General features: G+C 50.9%; 2 protein-coding genes across 2 annotated transcripts in view; one reads left to right on the top strand and one right to left on the bottom strand.

The window, feature by feature from the left end:
• The window catches only part of Pcnx2 (pecanex homolog 2), a 213,213-nt gene extending 204,852 nt beyond the window's left edge, over window positions 1-8,361 (top strand). Inside the window, 2 exon segments of the mRNA XM_012516813.2 lie at window positions 5,393-5,829; window positions 7,118-8,361. Of these exon segments, the coding sequence (XP_012372267.1) occupies window positions 5,393-5,829; window positions 7,118-7,291 (611 nt within the window). The 3' untranslated portion in view covers window positions 7,292-8,361.
• A 3,261-nt stretch (window positions 8,362-11,622) lies between these two features.
• Ntpcr (nucleoside-triphosphatase, cancer-related) overlaps window positions 11,623-19,255 on the bottom strand; it is a 25,026-nt gene continuing 17,393 nt past the window's right edge. The window contains exon 5 of the mRNA XM_023700894.1: window positions 11,623-11,787. Coding sequence (XP_023556662.1) covers window positions 11,719-11,787 — 69 coding nt within the window. The 3' untranslated portion in view covers window positions 11,623-11,718. The remainder of the gene's footprint in view (window positions 11,788-19,255) is intronic.

Raw genomic sequence — 19,255 nt, 5'->3', positions numbered from 1 at the left:
TGAGGGAGAGTCTTCCCCAGGTGTCTTCTCAGCTTCTGGTATTGCTGGCTGGCTTTGCATTCTGAGGGTGTAGAAGCACCAAGGGCCTCCTCCTCCTCCTCCTCCTCCTCCTCCATCCTACACAGCATTGTTCTCCCCGTGTGCATGTCTGAGTCCAACTGCCACCTTTCTAAAAGCACACTGGTCGTGCTGGACTAGAGCCTGACCCTAGGCCCATGACCTCATCTTAACTCACTACATCAATGACTGATGCCAGACGATGAGATCTCTTGACCCAGATATGGTAGGAGGGAGACTGGGCCAGACGCTGCAAACACAAGCACTCCTGGATAGGCAGAGGGATGGGGGGGGTCAGCCAATTGGGGCTTTGACTGAAGGGAGTCAGCGATGGTCAAGAGAGTGACCAAGCTGTTACCAAAACAAAAAAGAGCACCAGGCTTTCCTTAGTGAGCTAGGGTGGGCTAGAGTCCACTCATTCCCATTGGCTAAGGCCATGGTTCCAAAACCCTCATAAGTTATCATAACCGTCACATCGGACACTTCATCTTGTGATGGACTTGGACCACTGGGTGGTCATGGTCAGCTCCTCCTGAAGGCTGTTTTAATTTTCGTGCAGCTGGAGCCATCATCCTGCAGAGCACATCCTGGACTTGTGGGTGTGGGTTAGGATCTATGATGGGGTTGAAGGATTTCAGGTGCCTGGGCTTTAGTAGCTGTTGAAAAACAAGGGTGGGGTAGGAAAGAGGGGAGAGAGAAAGAAAAGAAAACACACACCAACTCCATCAGGCCTCAGGCCAAGGTAACCCTGTCGTATGGTTTCAGCCTGAACATTGATTAATGTGTCTATATGCAGAGCTGAGTAAAATTGACCCAAGGGTTAAGACAATAAATGGGATAGACGCAATATTAAGACAGAGACACCAAGCCTTTAGCCCATTTTAGGCTCCCGTCAGGTCTCTGCAGGCCAGAGGAAGGAGTCAGTTTTCTCAGCAGTAGTGGCCTTCGAGTTTCCAGGAATTAACCCAGACAACTGTTATCATAACCCTCCCATCAGACATGCCATCTGCACCAGCGCTGGGGGAAGCTAATGATATATTGCCCAGCTGTGTGACCTCCAAAATCAGTGATTTTTAAGTTGACTAAGGGCAAGTGAGGCCATTGCTTTGTTTGTTTTTATCCTTCATAAGAATTTCTCATTTCATGCAATGATTCTGCTTCTGTGGTTTTATTAGGGTCTCTTGAAACATGCCATGCTACAGAAGATCATAGTTTGCTGCACCCAGAGGCTTATTTGTCCTACCACTGTGTCACTGTGCTGGCCCGTAAAGGTTTCACAATGACCTTGTTTCTAAGTGAGATGTTGGGTTAGGACGTCACCGTGAATTTGGAGGGACCCAGCGCAGCCTATCCCGTGAAACTCATGCCTTCAGCTGGGTGCAGGCCTCTCCCTGCTACTGGCTGGCTCTCTACCCCAAATGCACCCCTCCCAGGGCAGCCACCTCTCTAGATGATTAAGCCATTAAGGTGACTTGTTCCTCCAGTCCCCTACTCAGGCTTCTATCAAAGGCCACCTTACCCAGAGGCCTGCCAGCCATGCATAGGCTATGCCTGCCTTTCCCCCAAGAATTCTCCCATGATAACTGGGCATGGTGGCACAGGATTGTAATTCCAACTCTGGGTGGCTGAGGCATCAGGATCACAAGTGTGAACCCAGTCTGGGAGATGTAGTGAGACCCTAACTGTAAATGAAAAAATGGCCAGTGGAAAGGCCCTGGGTTTAATTCCTGGTATTTAGAAAACATCCTGCAAGGGGGGCCAGTGACTTGAGTTGGCCCCACACAGGACAATGGACACTTACTGGATAGGGTGTGCTTGGGGCCACTCTCTTCTGCACTGCCCCTGCATCCTGCTAGCACTGCAGGGAGAGACAGGCCTGTGAACTATAGAGCGGCAGTGAACTATGGAGTCCCCAGACCTAGCATGTGTGCTGGTGCTAGTGTATGAGAGGACACAAACTTCTGTCCCCATAGTTTCTGGTCCCCATGGGTGGGTGACCACTCAGGCAAGGGTGATCCTGAGCTCAGCAAATGCTGGGAGACTGGATGGGCGGACAGTGCCCCTCTAGCTGTGCTGCTTGTCTTCAGGGTCCTAGCCAGTAGGTTCAGAGTTTCTCTCTCATCATAGCCAGAAGTGCTAACCTTGGTGGCTCTCCTGAGGCCACCATTTGTCCTGAGTGCCTGAAGTCCCTGCCAGAGTCCCATCACAGCCTGACTCAGATTGCGGCACTAGGGCCAGGAGCCCAAGCACCGAGCATCTGGTAAAACTGGTGACAGGGCACTTGAGCACCAAACTGGGAAGAGGGCTCCAGCAGCGGCTGACAGGCTCCCTCCCTGAGGGGAGGATCACATCCACAGCCCCTGCAGGCCCTTCCCATCCAGCACACCTGGGCCATCTCCAGAAGGCCATGCAGCAGGTGTGCCTGGCAGGGCAGCCAACTCTCCAGACCATTAAAACCAACTGGGTCCAGGTCCCAGCGTGGGATCTTCAGTGTCTCCAGGTGCAGGGGCAGCGTTTTTATCCACCTGAAGTACTTCCCTGAGGCCTGTGAGCAGGTGGCCCCTGAGGTCCCAAGAAGAGCAGGCCCCAAGACAAGGCCACAAGGGGGAGGGCAACCACCTGGAACCCCTGTGAATTCCTGGGAAATTTCAGGGAAGCCCTATCCTGCTGTTCCCAGTAGACCATCATCACCTCCAAAGGGAAACCCCGCAGTGCTGTGGAGATGGTGGGACTAGGTCAGCCCTGGGCTTTTCTGGCCCTTTCCCTTTTCCAGTTGATCCAAACTGCTCTGCCCATCTAAGTCGGGCTAAGCGGCTCCCAGAGAGGAAGCCAGTACAGGGCATGGAGGTTGTGCTCACTGGTGGGAATACTCCTGAGCCCATCTCTCCATGCCATGCCTGGTGCAGTGGCCTTCCTCCCTGTGGCCTGACTGCAGATGACACCAGGGGTCTCAGCCCCTAGGGAGCAGTGGGTTTCCGTCTTTCCAAATGGTTCCAACTGCCAGGTTTAGGAAGCCCCACATCTACTGCAAACTCTGGGGAGAGCTCTGGAAAGCTCTGAGCAACGCTTCTGTGGCAGGTCAGTTTTACAGGTTGCTCTCTCCTGTAATTTATTGGTGGAGTCATTGATGCTGGGTGTGAGGAAACAGAAACAGTGTGGGAGTCATTCGCTTCAAAAGGTTGAGGCCAACGGCAGAACAGACCTTGTGTCTGTGGTAAGTGACACAGCATGGCAAGTGCCACCCAAGAGACAGGGCCAGGGCCTCACAGGCTGGGACCTGCCTGGATGGGAAGGGCAGGATGGAGGGCTCAGCCACAAGGCAGTAAGGGAGGAACTAGAGCCAGTTCCCAGGTCTTGTTCCTCTCAATGACCAGGGTTTGCCTGTCACTGAGCACCCAACTGCCCCGGCCCTTCTTTACTCCCGCTGTCATCCTATGTACCCTAATCCTGAGCCCTTGCCAGGTACTCAGGGGACCAGTGACCGCACCCCTGCAAGACCCCCTGAGCAGTGCCCCCTCCTCCAGCCCCCATGCTATGTGTCTCTGTCCCACTGCCAGGCACTGTGTGCCCTCCTGCAGGGGTGCAGAATATGTGTCACAGCTGGGGGAGGGTGGGCACAGCACAAGGCTGTGACCTACTTCCCAGGAGCAGTTGGAAGCCCATCGCCAGTCTAACCCCCCACTGGAGAGGAGGCGGGGTCCTTGGATTGCCCAGAACTTGCACTGCAGCCTCCCAGATAATGATCAGAGGTGAGGAATGATGCCCAAAGGAGGGTAATTCATATTGTATTTCCACTCAGATTCTAAAGCTTTTCCCTAGAAACACTCATAATTTGATAATGCAGTAATTGGCAAGATAAGTTAAATCATAAAATAATGATCCTCAGTAGCACAAAGGACTTCAGTGTGGCATGCTTACTTGGTGCTGTTTCATTTACAAAATTAAAAATTTAAAAAGAGAAATCAAGAGCCAAAAGAATATCTGAAACAATCAAGTGGGGGAGGGCCCTTGACTCTGTTTGCTACCAGTGATAGCTTTGTCCCTTTGTTCCCAGAGGAGGCCGGGTAGCTCCCCGCCCACTGAGGGTGGTGTGGGCAGCACTGTTTGCCTTCATGTGTAAATCACAAACACATGCTTGGCCTTGCCTCACGCGGAATAAACTAACAAATCACAATCCCTGCTCTGAGCTCTTAATCTGTCAGAGTCTTTTTCTTATTTGTTTTCTCCTGGAAGAGAAAGATTCCACCTTCTCAGCAGGGACTTGGTGGCACTGGAGACTGAGCAAGACTCTTTCAGCTGGAAAGTCCCCTGGAGGTCTGGGCTGGGGAGATTCTGGAATTTCCATAGTGATGCCTGTTTCCTAAGTGCTCTTAACTGATGTGTTACTTTGAGTCTCATGGGGACATGCACACTCAGAATCATCCCCTGGAGTGTGGTAGAGCTGGAGACGTATCTGGCATCCACTCCACAACCCACCTCTTTGTGGTGAGAGACATGGACTGTCATGGCTTCAGGCAGCAGACCATGAGGCCACAGGCAAAGCTGTGCCTCCCCGTCGGCTGGAGAACAGAAGTAGCGCTTAGAGATGCTCGATGCTTAAGCGCAGTACAGCGTCCTAGCGAGCCCTACCTTCCTTCTGGCTGCTCCCTTCATGACGCCGAGTGTCCCGAGGCCCTGGAACAGTCTGAGCAGAAGCCCACTCTGAGTTCTTCCAGGGGCATGGCCAGAACCACATCTCTGTCAAAACTGGCCTTGTCTAGACAGGACTCAGCAAGGGCTGGGACCTGGAGAGGTCTCATGGAGGGACAGCTGGCAAAAGGATCTGGCCACACCAGGGGAGTCACATCGTCACCTTGCAGCCCTCATCCTAACCTCGAGTTCCTTGCCTTAATCTCTGTGGGCTCCTGGGACTCAGGTCAAGCAGGGGCGCATGACACATGCAGATGCCAGCATTCTCAGCCACCCACTGCAATCTGGGCCACTCTTCAGATTTAGAAATGGGCTGTTTTATAATTAGCACATATTTATGGGGCACGGGATGATAATTTCCTGCATATCGTGTTGGGATTATGGGCGTGTGCCACCACATCTGCTTGTAATAATCTTTAAAACAGCCACTGTATATCTTGGTCACACCTCTTCACATTTGTGGTGGGAGCTGTCACTCTTCCATCCATCATCTGAGATGAGTTGTGAGGTGTTAAGACCCCAGGACCAGCCCTGCCACCAGCCATATCTGGCCCACCTTCTCACCCTCTGAGGAAACAAACCCTGTTCCACATGGCATTTCTTGCTGTAGCATGTCATGATGACCAGGTGCTGTTTCCCTTCGCAGGCTGCAGGAAGGGCAGGAGCCAGTCTGTCCAGGCACCCTCGGCGCTGCCTACCCTGAGCTCGTCGGGCCCCATTGTGGAGGGCCGCCAGGCCTTCCTGCAGACATCCACATCCGTGCATGAGCTGGCCCCAAGGCCCTCAGGCAGCCGGCTCTCCCTGCATACCTCAGCTGCATCCCTGCACTCCCAGCCGCCCCCAGTCACCACCACAGGCCACCTGAGTGTCCGAGAGCGTGCAGAGGCGCTCATCCGGTCCAGCCTGGGCTCCTCCACCAGCTCTACCCTCAGCTTCCTCTTTGGCAAGAGAAGTTTTTCCAGCGCTCTCGTCATTTCTGGACTGTCTGCAGCAGAGGGGGGCAACACCAGTGACACACAGTCATCAAGCAGCGTCAACATCGTGATGGGCCCCTCGGCCAGGGCTGCTGGCCATGCCACACGGGTAAGATGGCTCGGGTAGATGTAGGGCAGGGTTCAGGTCTAGACTTTGCCTCCTGGCTTCTACCCAGTCCTTCCAGAATCCCACCCTCTACTCCAAGGCCTCCAGGGTCATGCAGGTAACAAGATATGCAACTGCACACTAGGCCATGAGCATCCTGGGTGCCCTGGTCCAGGTACTCTGTAGAACTGTTGTGCAGAACTGTGACCTGGTGTAGCTAGAACGGCCCCCTTGTCTGCCCTGGAAGCTCAGCTACTTCCTTGTTTGCATCACTTGGATTAAGGGAGAGCCAAGGATGCCCATCAGCACTGCAGCTGAATGATCACTCATTCCACCCAAAGATTGGCCTTTAGAGCCATGAGGTGCCTCCCACGTTCAGGTGTTTAGATTCTAGGAGAGTTAAGGACTTCAACAAGGCAAGGTGTTGTCCTGCCATGCTGACTTAGGATACACCCGAGCCTCATGAGTAAGAAGATAAACAGATGAACAATAGAACACCCAGAAGCTCACTTTCACAATGTGGTAGGGATGAAAAATTAGTATTAATTTTAAAATTGGTTCAGATTTAGACACTTCCCTGGTGTTTCCCAAGGCTCACAGACATGAGGGTTACAGCGGCCTGACCTCTGGTCTTGGTGCAGTTATTTGAGGTAACAGGGACCCTGGGATTCTCAGTGCTACCCTTTCCTCCACGTTGTCCTCCCATGGAAAATGTCCTGAGCGCCTGGGCTGCAGCACTGGCATGACCTCTGGGCCATGGGTCGGTGATGGGCTTCCTTGGCCCTTGGCTAAGGAAACATGCTGGTGACTGTAGTTGACCTAACATTAAGTTTAGCTATCTAACTGCATATACAAGCTTGTTTTATTTAAGGTACGATATGGCCTTTCCCACCTACTCATCTGTGTTTAAGTCATAGACTGTGGGGCATCTCTGGAATTACAGAGAATATTCCTTCCCTGACCATGACCTTGGGACCATGGTCATCCGGAATGCCAAGGCTTTGGTACTGCCATTGTTGTTAAACGTGTTGAGGCTCACTGAGAGTACAGCCAGTCACACACGTGGCCTCTCCAGGGCCATCTTTGTCTAATGTTCCCCAAACATGACGAGAAATTTCCCATCCAGACCCCCGACACCACCTGGACAGTCCTGTCATTTGACGAACTGGAGGGCTTACCCTTAAGGTCACTTGAACCCTTAGCCCTAGGGTACCACAGCAGGGTAGGGAGGCTAGAAGATCTAGGAAGTGAATTGTGCTGACTGTCGCTACTTCTTCCTGTTCCCTGGAAGCACTTCTCTGAGCCATGCGACCCCACTGAGGCTGCAGAACAGGGGCAGCTCCGTGACCGACGTCTAGCTGAGGCTGTGGCAGAGAACCTGGGGGTGATGTGCAGAAGAGCGAGTCAGGAGGACATGGGCCTGGACGACACAGCTTCCCAGCAGAGTGCTTCGGATGAGCAATAGTGGAGTGGCGCCTGGCGGGGAGAAAGCTCTCCATCTGTCACCTTCACTCTTCTCCCTGCACCCAGCACAGTGAGCAAGTGCTCCTCACCCAAGGGCTCGTCCCCAGGGGAAATGGGAGCCATTCTGGAAACAGTCACAATGTTAATCTCAGGTTCTTAAAAAACTCTCACATGATGGGGAACAAAGACGTTCACACTTTCCTCCCCACAAACACTGCACAAAGAACTTGACATTTCAAACAAAAGCCATTTAATATCTGGAAACAAGTAGAGCAAAGATAGCCCGTGAGTACCTCCTTCCTGCCCTGGTGGGAACAAGACCACTGCATGCTAGTAACTGGCACTTTGTACACTGCTGTCACCAGGAGAGGCTGCACTGCACCGCCACCACAGGTGGGCCCAGCGTGTCCAAGCCCAGGTGTAAGGAGTCTCTCTTCTCTGTAGTACTAGTGCAGCTGTAGGTATAGCCAGCAGCACCCCCTCGCAGAATTCCAGCAGTACATGCAGTCCTGTCTTCCGTCCTCTGAGAGGAGCCAGGATATGTCAGGATGGGAGTTAGAAATGGGAACACGACCAGACATCCTGGACTACAATCACTCCACATGTCTGAGTGGTACCGGGCTACCAGTACCCTGCACTCCCAGGAACAAGCATTTGTCTTCCAAGCTGAGCAGCCCCTGCTGTGCCACAAGCACACTCGCACACACCTTTGTTTTGGAATTAAAATGTTTACAGTTATTGCTATTTGTGTGGCGTTTCAGTTCTGCTCCAATTGCTTTCATTTCTAAAAATGTATGCTTGACTAAAACTCATCTAAAAATATATCCATTTCTAAAAATGAGACTGATACTTGGGCAAATCCTGAGACTTTTCCCATCTTGAAGTCTCACAGGGAGGGGAAGCCTGGATTTTCTGGTGACAGCAGGAAGGGCAGGAGTCCCAAACAGCGTGCAGGAGGAATATTACACTGACCTGTGGGACCATCCTTTGGAAAGACAATAGCTAGAAATGCTCAATTTAGAACAGTCACAAAAGGTATTCAAAGCACCTATGATTTGGAAGTTGGGGTGGGAGACAAAGAGGGAAGGCAGGTAGAGCAGAAATCCCCTTACCACTAGAAGCAGGTGTTAATGCTTTGAGGTTCTGTCAAATAAGAAGTAGCAATTAATAGCAATAGGAAGGCTTTCTAATTAGAGATGGCACCAGCACACAATCTTCTCTACACACAGACTTCATTTCAGGTTCATTTTTGGCTGTCACCTAGTGAGATGATCATGTCACAGGCCACTGCTCCTGGCCGTTCCTGGGCCACTGTATAGCCCACCTGGCCCTTGGGACTAAAAGGTGGTGGTCAGAGTGGAACACAGCTGGCCACTCTTCAGGTACCAGAGAGAGCATATAGGGATACCCTCCCAAGAGAGGATGCCCAGAGGGCATGGGGATGGCACTGTGCACACCCTTCACCTACATGTGGACTCAGAAACTGCTTCTCCACCCGTATAGCCTCCTGCCCACATGTGCACCACTGTACCCACAAGCAGAGACGAGTTACTCTGCGACTTGTGGCTCATTGGCCACTCACAGCAGTAAGTCACAGCTGTTATGTGCAATGCACAGGCACATGGCCCTGGCCCTTGAGGCAGGCAGGTGCCTGGCGGCATGCTTCTTACAGGGTGGTGTCAGAACCCCAGAACCCCAGTACAGCAGGCAGTCGAGTTGGCCTTTCTTGCCAGGATTCTCACATGTTCTGCCAACATGCAGCTAAAGTTATTTCTGCATGTGGACACTGAATACAACAGATTCTCCTTTAAAAACAATATAAAAATGGCAGCATCTGGGTGTTCTATAAATCCTTTGGTTAACTTGGCACTGATGTTGCGTGGAAGCATCTGTGTCTGGCAAGTAGTTCTGTCAGCTGCTGGTGGTGCAGTCTCGTGACCTGTAAAATGCACAAGGTGCTGCCTCCGCTCTTTGTTCCAAGCCTTGTGCTACGTAACATCTACCATGGCATCCACAGGGGTAATGCGTCCAGGCATATCCTTCCACGAGCAGAGCGCTAGACAGGAAGTCCGGGGCAAGGCTGCTGTGTGGTCTGAGGGCGGGATGACAGACTGGATTTGCCACTTCCCGGGAGCTCCTGCCTGCCAGCAGGAGAGTCAGACAGTATTTAATCAAGTTAGACGACAAGCCTTACCTGTCTTTCTGTAGAGACTCGTTAAAGAAGAACAAAGAAAACAACCTGTTAAACTGTTGTGTGTAGACTGACTGGAACTGATGGGTGCTCGGTCTGCTAAGGAGCGGGGGAAAGAACCTCTTAGCAAACCATTCTCCAAGCCAGTCCTGCCTTATTCTACTTGACCTCGTTTAAGCTGAGATTCTGCATGGGGCAATGTTCATGTCAATTTTGCATTCTTCAGAGTGAAGTTCCCTTAAGTCAGGACTCACCCTTCTCTGCCAGACATCATAGCAGCCTCCATTAAAGTCCCTGCTCACAACACAGGGACTGCACCTGCCCTCTGCACTCGCTGCCTGGACTGCTCTCTGGGACACTGGGGCACCATGACAGCTGAAGGACTGGCCAGTCTCTTACAGCTAAAAATAGCAACTGTGAGGTCCAGGGACTCATGATACATTACAAGGACAGAAAGCCTAAGGAAGGAGATGCAGGGAGTAGTAAAAGATCGAGGGTCTTAGTCACTGGGGCTTGGGTTCTGATCTCTACCTGCCACACATAGTGCCAATCAGCTTCAGTCATGAGCCTCCAGTTTTCCTTTCAATTTAAGACAAAATCAAAATTCATAAACAGTCATGCTGGAACGAGTACACAGGGACCAGAGGCAGAGGGAGCGTGAGCATCCTTCTGGGTCTTGGAGAACAGTGACCCTAAGGTAGCAGGCAGGGCTGCAGTGGTGCGTCCAACCTCAGCAGAGCCGGCATGCGTGCTGGGCTGCTGCTGCGCCTGCTTGGTCCCTGTTCTCTTATAGCACAGTGGGGTCCAGACAATGCCACAGCTACGTGCATAGATTTTCGGCTGGGGTGAGGTGCTAGGTGTGGCAGTGGCCACCCTCGCCTCCTCCAACACACAGCACACATCTGTGTTCAGTGGCCCTCCCATCTAGTGGCCACTGAGATCACAGGTAGCCTGCCAGATGTACTGGGCTTAGTCTGTGGCCTCCGTGAACAGCCCGCACAGTGGAAGGAGATGCCTGCGCACCCTTACTGGGCATAGCCCTACTCAGAAGGGGTTCCAGGCTGTGGCTCTTAAATGGCAAGGGCTCGTCAGACTTCAAAAGCTCTCCAGAGAAAGTGCAACAACGTGGGCATCGGCTCAGGCTGTGGGCTGTGTTTACCTTCGTGGGAACCTGCACCCCCAATCTGTTCAGGTACGCAGGGGACACGCTGCATTTGCCAGTGTATTTGTAGCTAATGCTAGTTGCTAAAATTTCATGGCTATTCACAGATCTTGACCTAAAATCCCCAAGCTGCCCATTACTCCAGAATCACCAGCCACATGGGCAGCAGTCTTCTGTTTCACGGATTCTGGGGTTTTTGCCTCCCTTCTCCTTTCCTACTTTTCCTGCAGACCCTGATATGGGTTGTGCCAGCTCATAAGACGGAGCACCCTCCCAGGGATGGATGGATGGAGCAGCTGAGGACACTTCCTTTTGCAGTGTCACACCACCCTCCATTGATGACAGTCATTCTCTCTCTTTTCTCAAAGGCAAACCAGGTCCAGGAAGGTTCCAAAATGCACCCAAGTTAGCAGCCTGAGCAGGGCTCACGTGAAGCCGAGGCTTCACCCTCATCCTTATCCTTGGTCCTCCTGAATGTTATCAATCTCCCAAATAGTATCAATGTCCCACAGACTGTGCGTCTGGACCATCAGATTTATTTCTATATTTATTAAACAATATACAAAGATATAAACAAGAAATGGACGAGAGAAGCTACAATGATTTGCTTTAGAAATATTTTAAAAATCAAATTAACAGTTAATGACTTTGGGCAGCCCAAGACCAAAGCTGCACCCGGACAGCACTTGGTCTTCACAACATACAGGGCTGATCTGAGAGGGAACGCTTCTCTCCTCTGCACATCAGGGAAGGTTCACTCCACCTGACAGTCCCAACTCACGGCTCACCTTGTAATCAAACCATGTGCCTGGCTCAAAAACTAATAAACGCTAAGCTCTAAGCACAAATTAGCCCGATGAGGTTGTTAATCATGGACAGCGACCGGTATCAAGGCCAACTTGGCCTTTCAAATGCTTTATGGAAAGCAGTTGTCAAACTCTCTTGGGCAAAGCCCACAAAGTCCATAAACCTGGAGGCACCAAACCTCACTCAGCAGACAGAAGGGAGGGAGGCGTCAGAAGCTGCACTTGACCCAAGCATCCCTGGGGACAGCGGCGCAAGGACTCGGCCCAGCTCACATCCTGCTGCTCTGCACACACCTCACAATATCTGGCAGCAAGTGGTTTCTGTTTTCCTTGGTGACCTGTGGGAAAAAGCAGGACAGTGACTGCAGAATTCCTTCCATCTGATGCCAAGAAATCTCCTAAAAGAAAAGCCTGGAAGGCTGGGAGAGGTGATGGAAGCCCAGCTCTTTGGGGTTCACTGAGACAACACGAGACCACCAAGTCCCACCATCAGCTTCTGCAGTGACAGCTCGATCACAGACAGAGGCTCTGAGTGCTGACGGAGTCTACTCTGAGCTGGATGTCGTGAGGCATGGAGAGAGATGCAGAGAAAGATGGGACCTGGGGTCTGTAGCTTGACTGAAGAGAAGGAAAGACGGAGAGAAGCAAGGCCCATGGTCTGTCGGCCCATGGGAGCACCAGGTGGCAGCAAGCCACTCGGAGCCCAGCGAGCCTCCAAAAGGCCAGTGTGATCCACCCACCAACACCACACACACACACAGAGAGAGAGAGAGAGAGAGAGAGAGAGAGAGAGAGAGAGAGAGAGGAATGTGGACAATCCAAGAGCTGCAAGGGACCCTGAGCTTGGCCAACTGCTCCTTTAAAAAAATGATAGGGAAGCTGAGATCAGAGAGGCAAAAGGGACATGGCGCAGGCTGTAACTCTGCCTCTTGACCCAGTGTGTGTACTTTGTAATTCATGGTCTTACGAAAGCAAGTAAAGGCAATGACAAGTTTCTTCCAGCTTTTCCTCGTGGTAATGGATATATTACTTTTTATCTACCCATGTATCCACTGGCAGTGGACAGATGGATTATTCCATGTTTTGGCTATTATGAACCATGCCATTCTGAACACACATTTCTGCGTGAACATGTGTTTTTCAGTGGCTTGGGATAAAAACCCATGAGCACAATTGCTAGCTTCACGGCAGCTCGGTTCCGCCTTTTCAAGGAGCTGCTGGGCTGTCTTCCAGGGACTATGCTGCTCGTATTCCCCTCGGTGGCAAGTGAGAATGAGCGGGTGACCCTGGTTCTCCACGTCCTTGCCAACATCTGTCATTTTCCCCTTCTGTCATTTGCTTTCTGCAGCCACCTCAGTGGGTGCCAAGTGACCTCTTGCCATGGTTTGCTTTGCACTGCCCCGAGTACTGACATGAAGGTGTGTGCTCTTCGGAGAAGCGTCCACTCAGAGCCTACCAGTTTTTACATTTACTTTTATGTTACTTGTGAGTCGTTGGAGCGCTTTATATAATCTAGGCTCCAAGGCCCCCTCAGACAGTGATCTGTAAATACTTCCCTTGGTGAAGTCTTCTCCACTTGTGCCTTAGCCACTTTCTCCCTGACATACAATATCAACATCCACAACTTAAAAAAAAAAAAAAAAAAAGGACTACTTTGGCTTTTTAACCTTTAAAAGAGTTTAAATCTAGCTCTGAGGGATTTCAGTCCATCGTCAGCTGGCTGCAAGGCAGGGGGAACAGTACAGGGAGGGCAGAGGAAAAGTGGCAGAGAGGTGCAGGGGAGCCAGAAAAGGAGCAGCCTTTCCTGCCACCTCTACCATTCCCCGCCTGCTGGGATCTGAGCCATCTCATCCACCCAGACCGCTCTTAACAGCAAATCAGCTATGACGCCTCCCTAACCCACCTATCTTTCAAAAGCCCCACTATGAGCCCATGAGGCTCTTGACAGATATTTAGATATAAACCATCAGCACTTGCTCCTGGGGTCCTTTAAGCACAAAAGTTTTTAATTTTGACAAAATCTAAATTTTCTATGTTTTTCCTTTAGCTGCTTTTGTGTTGGGTAGTGTATCAAGAAAGGCTTTGCCTCCTGCTGTTCACAAGAACTTACTCTTGTATTTTCTGCTAAGTTCTACAGGTGTAGCTTGTATATTTAGGCTTATGATCCACTCTGCGTTCATTTCTGTGTGTGGAATGCAAGCCACACTTCATTCTTTTGTGCATGGATATGCAGTAATACCAATACCATTTGCTGCGAAGCTACTTTCCTATTAAATTCTGCAGACTGACCACAGACACAGGTGTTGCTCCGGGACCCGCGCTCTGCTCCAGGGACCTACCTTCTACCTTGAAGCCAGCACTGCAGTGTCTCAATCACTGCATTTTATAGTAAACGTTAGAGCTACAAAGGGTCAGTCCTCTGACATCATTCTTTCCCCCCACATTATTTTCACTGGACCTCTTTTACATCCACACGCATTTTAGTATTCTCTTCCCAATTTCTGAAAAAGACACTGACTATCTGGTGATTCTAGATCTAGATGTCACCCATGGGCTCGCAACCCCAGCACTAAAACTGCAGAAGAGAGGAGCATCGGCCCTGGGGCCAGGGTGACAGTCCTGGCAAGGACAGAGTTTATGTCCTATTTGAGGGGGGAAAAGAAAACACACAGCAAGAGTAAGTCTAAAACCTTCTACATCAGAGAACTTGGGACGACTGCCCGCTCTTCTGATGACCTTGCAACACGAAGGTGAAAACTGGAAGAATAAAAATGCCTTTATGGAGGACGCAAGTCTAAATGGCTTTGAATTCAGATTATTAAAATAGATTTTGGTTATATAATATTACAGCTGAAAAATGCACTAAGTTCTAAACACCTAAGCTTCTGTGGCCACACGCCACAGAGAACCCAGCAGCAAAACAGCAGCAAAGCCGGCTCCATCAATGTGCAGGCTTTGGAGTTCCTGGGTGACCATTAGAACAGCTCCACCCGCACTCACTAGGGGACACAGCACCTCGCCTTTCCGCACCTCCACGGATGGGGGCACGACATGGAGACTCTGCCTCTCTCGAGGCTACTACTGCACCCGCATCACTGAGCCCCGCGCCAGCCCTGAGTGCTCAGAGGATGAGCCAACCTGCGCTCTCTGAAGGGATCCGCAGCCCCCAGGGCTCTCATCACTCAACCATGTCTCCATTCCTGCCCAGGAAGTGCTGCCCCAAAAATCAGAAGAAACTGGCTTTCTAAATGCTACTTAGAAGACCAAACTTAATGTGTTTTTATTTTTGAAAGAAGTAACTCAGAGGAATAAAAATTATTCTTTCATGTTGCTAGTTAAAAACTATGAAAAAGTATGCACAGCACTTCCCAGTAACACTGATCCACAAGCCTTTGTCTTTTGTCTCTCTCATTAATATAACCACTAACTTTTTTAACAATTAGTCTCAAATAACCAAATACCAGTGGTGACATTTAGAGAGCAATAAGCCCTGGAGGACATGACACGAAACTATGAATAAACTTCTGGGACAGCAACCTCACCTTCAGAAAGGTCACAGTCATTACCCAACTGGAGCAGGCATTTCCAAGTGACAGTGCACCCCTCCTGCTGTTCTAGAAGACTCAGAGTCAGAGTACAGGTAGGACCTGGCACTACACCTGCTCTCTACAGAGCAGGAGAGCACCTGGGCCAGCTAGGGTGGGAAAAGAAACCTGTGACATCACCAACAAGGAGCGTGAGGGGAGGAGAGAGGGAAGGAGAGCGGGGCTGAGCCGCTGCACAGGCTCAGGGGAGCCCAGACAGGTGGTGGGAAAGAAGGCTGCCAGCAGCCTGGAAGCGCAGATGGCACCCTCGCCCTGCTGCCAAAAGAGTGCGCCCCGTTCCGGCATGGGCTTAATTATGTCACAAGGCCACCAGCTTCAAAAAGATCAAAATCTACTCAGAACTCTGCTGACAGTATGGCCCTGACTAGCAGGCAACAGAGTGACTCAGCAACTTCGATCATGGAGATGTCAAAACTGAAGGGCTACACCAGCAAGTCCACTCGGAGTTCTGGCCACCAACCCAGGGAGATAGTAGGTCACCTTCCCAACAGGCCCCAGGGGCGCTCTCTCCTCACCTTCAGGCCGTGTTCAGTGTTCTGTCTGAGAGGTCTCTCCGGGTGACGGCCAGCCTGCCTTGTCTTCCTTCCCAGGACACCACCCCAGTACCTGCTACATCCCTGGTTCCCTCCTGAGCCCCCATGGACAGAGCAGCCTGGCTCGCAGGGTGCTCTGGGCTTGCTGACCTCTGACACTGTCTGGAGCGGCTCTTCAGGGGCACTTTGCCAGGGACTGGAAGGGGCAACAACTCTCAGGGGATGCTAGCTGGCTTCTCAGGAGCCGCCTTTGTCCTGTTTTTTTTTTTTTTCTTTTTTGTTCATCTATCTTTTACCATGTCAGATGACAGTACTATTTCAGCCTCAACTGTTAAACATAATTTTAAAAATTCAAGAAGCAGAATGTACACCCACCGCTTTCCTGCCTGCACTGTCCCCTTGCCGGTGTCCGAGGCAGCACTCTCGCTCCTTGCTGATGAGAGTGTCCCTCAGTCATTCCCTAGTGCAAGCTTGAGGCAGCCACGCTCTCCCTTGCCCCACCCATGAAGCCTGAATTCCCTTCCCTCCCAAGGCTTGCTCCAATGGATGCAGTTTTCCAGGAAGTCAGGGTTCCCAACACACTGGGACAAGGCACTGCACCGCCGGCCTCTGCGGTACTCATGTTGGGATTCACACAACACGAACTGCATCTGTAGATTTGTCTTCTAAAGATGGGAACATTTCAGTTACTATTTCCTACCAGTCCCCAAGGCTCTGTTCATTTTTATTCTCTTTGCTGGGTAATTTCTGTTATTCTGCCTTCAAATTCATTGATTCTTTCATCACCTCAGTCTACTACTGACTACTTTTTAAATTGCCAATTTTACAGCTCTAAAATTTTCATTTGCTTCCTCCATTTTTTGATAAAACTCTCAGCATCTTTCCTGAGACTATTTTTCATTTGTTTCAAGTATGTTTGTGACCCATCACTGAAGCATTTTTGTGACAGCTTTTTGGTTAGGCTGTTTTAAAATCCTTACCCTGCAACCCCAATGTCCTTGTCTTCTGCTGTTGATCTGATTGTATTTTCTCATCCAAGGGGAGATATCCTGGCTGTGGTAATGACAAGTGACTTTCAGTGTGTCTAAGATGTCCTTGCTGGGCCCTGAGGCTCACCCAGCCTGCCCTCTCTCCACCTCTCAGGTCATACTGCCACCCAAAGCAGCTGGCTGCCATCAGTGAAGACAGAGTAGTCAGTTGTACCCTGTCCAGAACCAGAGTTAAAGCTCAGGAGTTTTAATTGAAAGTAGACCTCAGTTCGCAGACACTATCAAGAACCCATCCAGATGGCGTTCCTACTTGGGGTGGGGCTTCCTTCTACAGCAGCATGGTCTACCTGCACGGGATTTGTGCTTACCCAGCACAGAGCTCATCACCTGCCCCAGCTCATCCCCTCTCCTCCCCCTTCCACCTGCAAGAATCCACCCAGGAATGCCTTCCTGCAGACCCCTCTCTCCTCCCTGCTCACACAGACATCTCCCTTCTTGGCCCCAGAGTCACTGTCCCATGGTCAGCTTGTAAGGGAAAAAAATGGGCTTCACACATGCCTGTGTCAGGGAGAGGTGCTAGCTGCAAAGGGCCTTTTTAAAAATAGATTCAGATACTTAGAGCCTAACAGAAATGGAAAGGACTCAAGACTACGCAGAATCCAGATAAGGACGAGGCTCCCTACCAGAAGCGGCAGTGCAGCCCAGCAGGGCATGGCAGCCCCTCCTCTCACAGGATTAACTCAGAGCCAGCCGCTTCCTCTACAGATCATTAGGAGCAATGATTTCCTTGTCTGGAGAATATCTTCTGTGTCAGAGGAGGAAACATGGCATTATCTGAAGACTCAACAGTTATTTCTGGACATGAACGTCAACTCCCTTCAACCTGTCGCAGGTCACTGAGCCTGGATGCCTTTGCAGACACAGCCAATCCCTGGAGCCTAATGCTAGCAGTTTCCTGGCCTGGGAGCCATCTGACCTGAAAATGCATTTTCTCTCATTATCTTTCACTAGCCACTGCCTGTCTCCACAGAAACTGTGCATCCAAACCATAACTCAACTGCAGAGAGAGACGCGGGAAGGCCGCTAAGACCCTAGAGTCACGGCCAGCAGGATGTGACCATTCTAGGCTCTCAAAATCTCCACTCAAATGTCTCCTCTTGAACTGCCCTTCTCTGACCACCCCTCCATCCTGCCCCAACCACCACATTGCCTGGCTTCTTTCTCTTGCCTTCATCAGGATCTGAAACAACTTACTTTGTCTGCTTCTGGTCTAGCCCTCAGCTCCTGCTGAAGAACATAAGCTGTGCAGTCGAAGGGCTTGGTCAATCTTATCACCACTGTCACTCAAATTTAGAGCAATGCCTGCACACAGCAGGTACTCAACCAGTGTCTATCCAGTGAAGAAGCCAACAGATGAGGACAGACACATCTGTCCAGGTCTGGCTGATCTACCTCTGGCAGGCATTCACTGGGATGTAGCTCAGTGGAAAGGCCTGGGTTTAATCCCCAGCACACCATGTGGGCACATGTGGATGTTCCACTGGGGCCAGTGGGTCAGGGTGGTGGGTCATTGGTGACGTGGGGTACCCACTTCACATTTCTCCAATTAAGAAGGCCTTGCCTGCCTTGCAGGGCCAGAGTGTATAAGGCAGGGCAGGAGTGGGGTGGGGGCAGCACTAGGCCAGCAGTGCTGATGGAACAGGAAAAAAAAAAAAAAAAAAAAAAAAAGCAGTGGGGCAGATGGACAGACATGAAAAGAACGGAGCAACAAGACTGAGCAAGGTGCCAGTCGTGCTACAGAGCCTCCTGCACCGCACTGTGCCTCTAACACAGTGCTCCATGCGTGTGAGGAGCCACAGCCCTACTTCTCAAACTGTGGCAGACGGGGCACACAGAGAGGAGTCGGAGCACAGTGGCTCTGCCCGACCCCAGGCAGTTCAGTCCTGGGATCAGGGTCAGCCTACAGGGGTGCACATCCCACTGGCTCCTTAAGACCCCACACAGGCCACCACAGGACTGTCAATGACAAGACACCAAAGCTATGCTGCCAAATACTGTCACTGCCTGGGCTAGTGTGGCTGAGAGACTATTTTAAATCCTACTTAAGTGTAACTAACTTAAACAGAAATAGCCACAGGTGGCTGGTGGCTGCCGCATGGGGCAGAGGAGCCTGTGTGCGCCCATCTTCTCGAGTTATTCTGACAGATAGTGCACCTCATTGAGCCAGCCTCTTCTCCCTAACACAAGTGGGTCTGTTTGAAAGGGAAAACACTCAGCCAGGTATGGGGGGACATGCCTGTGATCTCAGCACTCTGGGTGGCTGAAGCAGGAAGTCTGTAAGTTCAAGTCCAGTCTGTGCAACTTAGCAACTTCAGAGAGAACCTCTCTCAAAATTTAAAAATATATGTATATGTATATACATGAAAAGGTTAGGGATGTAGTTCAGTGTGGAGGCCTGGGTTTAATCCCTAAGATCACAAAAAAAGAGAGATAGACAGACAGAGGAACCTTTTCATAAAACCATAGTTGTTTGCTTCTGACTCCCAACATGAACCATGGATCCGAGACCCACCACTTGAGCAGTTCTGATGCCAGAGGGGGCCAGTACCCAGCAGTGTTGGGGAAAGGAAGAGGGCAGGGCATGGAGAAGACCCTTGGTGCCCCCACAGCCTGTTCTGT

The sequence above is a fragment of the Octodon degus genome, unplaced genomic scaffold (genome assembly GCF_000260255.1).
Source record: "Octodon degus isolate 3935 unplaced genomic scaffold, OctDeg1.0 scaffold00127, whole genome shotgun sequence".
Classification (NCBI taxonomy): domain Eukaryota; kingdom Metazoa; phylum Chordata; class Mammalia; order Rodentia; family Octodontidae; genus Octodon; species Octodon degus.
The sequence above is the reverse complement of the archived record's forward strand: the minus strand, read 5'-3'. Positions and strand labels throughout refer to the sequence as shown.